Source organism: Phaethon lepturus, unplaced genomic scaffold (genome assembly GCF_000687285.1).
Source record: "Phaethon lepturus isolate BGI_N335 unplaced genomic scaffold, ASM68728v1 scaffold8270, whole genome shotgun sequence".
Classification (NCBI taxonomy): domain Eukaryota; kingdom Metazoa; phylum Chordata; class Aves; order Phaethontiformes; family Phaethontidae; genus Phaethon; species Phaethon lepturus.
The window spans coordinates 1-5,202 of NW_010509765.1; the positions used below are offsets into that span (position 1 = coordinate 1).

The 5,202-nt window shown below is 40.8% G+C and overlaps 1 protein-coding gene across 1 annotated transcript in view; it reads left to right on the forward strand.

Annotated features, from left to right (window-relative positions):
* The first annotated feature begins 545 nt into the window (after positions 1-545).
* PIWIL1 (piwi-like RNA-mediated gene silencing 1) overlaps positions 546-5,202 on the forward strand; it is a 20,357-nt gene continuing 15,700 nt past the window's right edge. The window contains exons 1-3 of the mRNA XM_010284360.1: positions 546-617; positions 4,065-4,162; positions 4,901-5,055. Of these exons, the coding sequence (XP_010282662.1) occupies positions 546-617; positions 4,065-4,162; positions 4,901-5,055 (325 nt within the window). The remainder of the gene's footprint in view (positions 618-4,064; positions 4,163-4,900; positions 5,056-5,202) is intronic.

The window sequence follows — 5,202 nt, forward strand, 5'->3', positions numbered from 1 at the left end:
GGCTGGCGGAGAGGTCAGGGGCGAGCCCACGCGGAAGGGAAGGGTCACTGCTGGGGCAGGGGATGGACAGATCTCTGGGGATAGCTTACATCATCTGACCAGGCGGTAAGGGTTGGCCTGCGCTTCGGATCAAGTGTGTGCTGCTCCTGGAATAATGGAACTACTTAGTCTGAATTGAGTCTCAAGTGTAACTTGAAAGTGAGATCAATAGGCCCTGAGTTATACTTGGCTGAGGTTGCAGATGCTGCCATGCTCTCCAGTCTGGTTGACTTTCTTCACCACTTCAGAATTTGTGGTGGGCTGTGCCAGTCAGTACAGTCTTGACTATAAGAAGCTGTAAGTTCCCTATGCTACATGTTGTGGCTGTGTTAGTGTGGAGATCCAAGAGCGGGGAAGTTTGCAGAGCGGGATATATTTTACTGAACCAGTTGAAATTAAAGCAGGGCAAATGCAATAGTGTTGCTCATATAATATTTATTGGAATAAGGAAGGGGAAGGAGAAGATGGAACACTAATGCTGATGGTGGTTTTTCTTAGAAGAGACGATGACAGGAAGAGCTAGAGCCAGAGCAAGAGGAAGACCTCCAGGACAGGAGAGTGCTGTTCCTTCTGTAGGAGCTGCATCTGTAAGTTGGTTCTCTTTTTAATTAGCACAGCTAGGCTTTGAAATGTCATAGCTCAGCTACTTCCTAATATGTGTCCTGGTTTTACCTGTGATAGAGTTGATTTTCTTCCTAGTAGCTGGTGTAGTGCTGTGTTTCGGATTTATAAGGAGAATAATGTTGATAATACACTGATGTTTTAGTTGTTGCTGAGCGGTGTTTACACTAAGTCAAGGACTTCTCAGCTTCTGGTACTGCCCTGCCAGCCAGGAGGCCGGGCAGGGGACACAGCCAGGAGAGCTGACCCAAGCTGGTCAAAGAGATGTTCCATACATCCTGACATCACGCTCAGTATATGAACTAGGGGGAAAGCTGTCTGGGCACTGCTGCTCGGGAACTGGTTGGGCATCAGTTGGCGGGTGGTGAGCAATTGCATTGTGCATCACTTATTTTGTATATCCATTTATCATTATTATTATTATTATAGCCCTTCCTTTTCTGTCCTATTAAATTGTCTTCATCTCAAGTCACAAATTTTACTTTTTTTTTCCCCCCATTCCCTCCCCATCCCACTGAGGGGGGGTAGTAAGCAAATGGCTATGGTGGGGTTTAGCTGCCTGCCGGGTTAAACCATGACAATCAGGTATATATGTTAGATGATACATGTGTGTATGTATATATTATGCCAGGTGTATAGTTCTGTTAACTCCTTTTTATTAAGGAAATGTTTGTATGCTTACAAACAAGTACTATTGTAATACAGTTGTTGTAATAGAACTAGTGGAAATAGGTAGACGTTTTCATAGGCTGCTTTGTCCACCATGATACCCTGCAGAGAAGCAGAACATATTAGGCTGCTGCTGTTGTTGATGCATACTTAGGCAGAACTTGGGTCTGGCAGGTGTTTTGGCCTGTTCCTGTTGTTTTTAATGTTAATATCAAGGACTTTCTGTCTCTGCATTTGAACAAGTGTTTAGGGCTTGTTTTGTGCATATATGCCCTGTTCAAATGGTAGCTTGAAAATGGTTGGTACTTATTTATTTGTAGCCATTGCCACATGCCTGGAGATTTTTTTCAAGCAGTTCCTCAAATTTGTCAGTTATTAATAATCATCTTTCATTTGAGAATGTGATTAGAAGGGAGGAGTGTTCCTAGTCCATTTCCTGCCAGTGTCAGATGAGTTTAAATCATGATAGAAGGTAGTTTATGGTTCTGTATCTCAAATAGTGAAATGCGTCTTGCATTAGCAGTAGCGTTGATACACCTTTTCAACCTGGAGCATAATTTATAAACCCAAGAGACCGGATTACTTCAAACGTGGTCTCTTTGACTTGAATAGAATTGTTAGCAGAAGTCAGGATGTGATAACAGTGTCCTGCTGTGGGTGAAGAGGAAAGTAAAGGAAATGGTGAGGCTTAGGTGCTTTGCGAGGACTATGAATATTGACACAGTCTGAGTGGAGAAAAGTCTGTTTTGGCTTTTTTTTCATATATGCTGCCACTGTTCTACCATGTACACTGCATGTATCTTCTTCCAAGAGGCTTAGTTCCAGAAGTGTTTCCAAAGACGTGTTGAAAAGAGGTTGCAGAGTGAATAAGAGAGTTTATATTAGATGCTTGGAAAAGGAGGGTTTAGGCATGCACTCTGTCTCATTTTAAGTGAGAACATAATCTGTGCTGATCGCAGGGGAAGATGGGAACAATTAGCCACGTATTGTAGAAGTGAACCATACCATTTGACACTGGACCGATACAGAGGTATCATAATACACCAAGTTCTTATTACCAAGGTTTTGATCAAAAAGCATTAGTGAGGTTTAAGGAGGTCAGGGGCCTGCCTTTTCTTACTAACGTCGTGACCACCCTGTGATCTTTCTTGCAGAGGTAGGAGTGAGGATAGGTTGGTCAGTGCTTGTGAGGTCCTTCCCAACATGGAGATTGCAGCCTCCAAGGAGGATACCAATAAAATGAGCTTGGCTCTTTGTAATGGTGCATGGTGGGAGGACGAGACGCAGTGGGCACAAATTGAAGCAAGAGTTGGTGTTGACTGGACATAGTGAAAAATGTTTTCAGGATGAGCAGGACCAGGTTACCCACTGAGGTTGTGAAGTCTAGGTGCTTGGAGATGGGATAAAATCTCTGAGCAATGCAACCTGATCAGACCTCGTGATTGATGTTACTTTGAGCAGGAGGCTGGGCTAGAGACCTCCTGAGGTGTCTTCCAGCCTGAATTATCTTGTGATTCTATGAAGGATAAGATTGTTGAAAACCCACTTCTCCACACCCATAGAGTGAACCCTATCCCAGCATAATCTTTTCCTTCAGTTCGTGGCTTGACATGGAGTTCTGCTCTGATCCTTTAATGGATGGGAAAGGAATATAGTTGTCTCGGGTTAGCAGGACTCAGTGCCTGGCTGTTGGACTAGAAAATCCATGTAGGTGACATTGCAGCTCCCTTCAGGAGCAAGGATGGAATATAGCTGAGAGAGGCAAACCAGAACTGATCTTTCCTGAACTACTTTTATGAATACTACAGGGAGCACAAAACTTGTGATAATATGCTGGTACTGTGATAGTACTGGCCTCTGATAATTTTCACATAATACTCTTTAGGGTTGTGTACATTCAATCTGTGCAGTAGTGCTTATGAATATTTACAGACTTCTTACAGGGTATACTTTTGACAGATCTTATAACATGTAAAAATAAGGTGGACAGTGTAAGAGCAGAGAGGCCTGCTTAGTTACTGATCTTGTGTTCAGTGTCAGAACATGTATGTGGGAATCATAAGACATGTACCAAGAGCTCTGAAAGGAAAGGAGTAGAGGTACTCCAAGAATGGATTGCAGGCAGGTTGTGTGACACTGGTTTGGGGGTTTCCTACTGCTATGCTGTAGGACAAGACAGAGCCAGGCTGGCTCTCTAGCTCAGGTTTCATGATCATCCTTGATGTTGGCCTCTTGCTTGCTTACACCTGAAGGGACTAACTTGTAGGGCAGACTGCAATTCCAGTAACATGAAACTTGGAATTGCTCATAGCTGAAAGTAGTGTGTTGCAATCTTTACAGGCATGACACTTTTTAATATTATTTATTCACTAGATACTAAAATTACAAAAGCTGTTTTTTTATAAAATAAGTAGTCAGCTGCTTGAAGTTTCAAAGGGATTGTTAAAAATGAGAAGTCCAGAAATACTAGTTAGAGCTTGGAAGGAAGATTTGCATTTGCTACAAGTTAATTTAATATTAAATTCTTGAACCCCATTATTTTTGAGTTTGAAGTACAAAGTAATAACTCTGCTACTTAATGTATGAAAAAAGGCTTAAACTTCTCTAACTGTTACACTTGAGTATTTGAGTATTCTGTACTTGGTTAGTGACTTTGTTTTGCTGTACTTTTGGAAGTATGCTGCTGCTTTAGTTTCAGTAGGAAAAGTTGTTCCCAGCTATTGCAGGTTCAACAGACTTTGCCAAGTCAGCCACCCGGCCGTCGGCAACCTCAGCAGCCACGTGTTCCTCCGTCAGTATCAGAAGAACTGGGTGGCCGTGGACGACAGCGGGGCCCTCAGAGTGTTCCAGAAGGCCAGAACGGGAGAAGGCCAGAAGGTCAGAAAGGGTGAAAAAGTTCATTGCCCACAAGAGCAAGTGTTTTGAAGAGAATGCAATTAAGACATCCTTTAGACTATATTTCTAATTTTTCCTTTCAAAATGAGATTTGTTACTAAGATTTGGAAAAGTTTATGGTGCATACCTTGTGATGATAGTATTGTCATTCTAAGGTGCAATATAACTGAACCAGGAATTTTGAAAAATACCTTAAGTGTGCTGTCCTCCATCTATACCATTTCCTCTAGTGAAATACTTAAAAAAAATAAATTAGAAAGCATTTGGCACAATTAACTGAATACCAATAGTAAATTTCATATTGATATTTCATTGTTTTTCTTTAATCTTAATAAATTAAACTTTCTTACTTATTTTGCATCACAGTGCACTTAAACATTTTGGTGCTATCTGGAGCTGAAATGAAAGACCTGTCCCCTCTGAATTTGCAGAAGGGTTTACATCTTTTTTCATCTGGCTAGTGAGCTGTTCTATTTGCTTACTAGTTAACTGTCGGTAAATCTTAGGAAGCTAGTATGTGTTGCCTGAATGCTACTTTAAGGTGAATTTACTATATAGCAAAGGCCAAAACTTTACATTTCATGATTTCTCTTAACTTTATATATATATATGGTATATGTATTTTATATATATCTGTATTTAATTCTTACTTGTATATAAAACTTGATTGTAATTCTTCCTCTTCCTCAAATTTCAAAACAATAGGATTACAGATTTCTGCAGGATTTCAGGAATTGTCTTTAGCAGATAGGGGTGGACGTCGTAGAGATTTCCATGACCTTGGGGTAAATACTCGGCAAGCCATAGAACATGTTCAAGAATCAAAAACTGGTATGTTCAGACTACAGACATATAAGCAAGTTGAAATGAAAAATAGTTTTGCTTTGTTTCTGCTTTTACTACCCCCTAGAAAGCCAATTAAAAAAAGTGATCTTCATGTACTAGAAAAAGATACAAGTTGCTCCCAATATCGGAAGA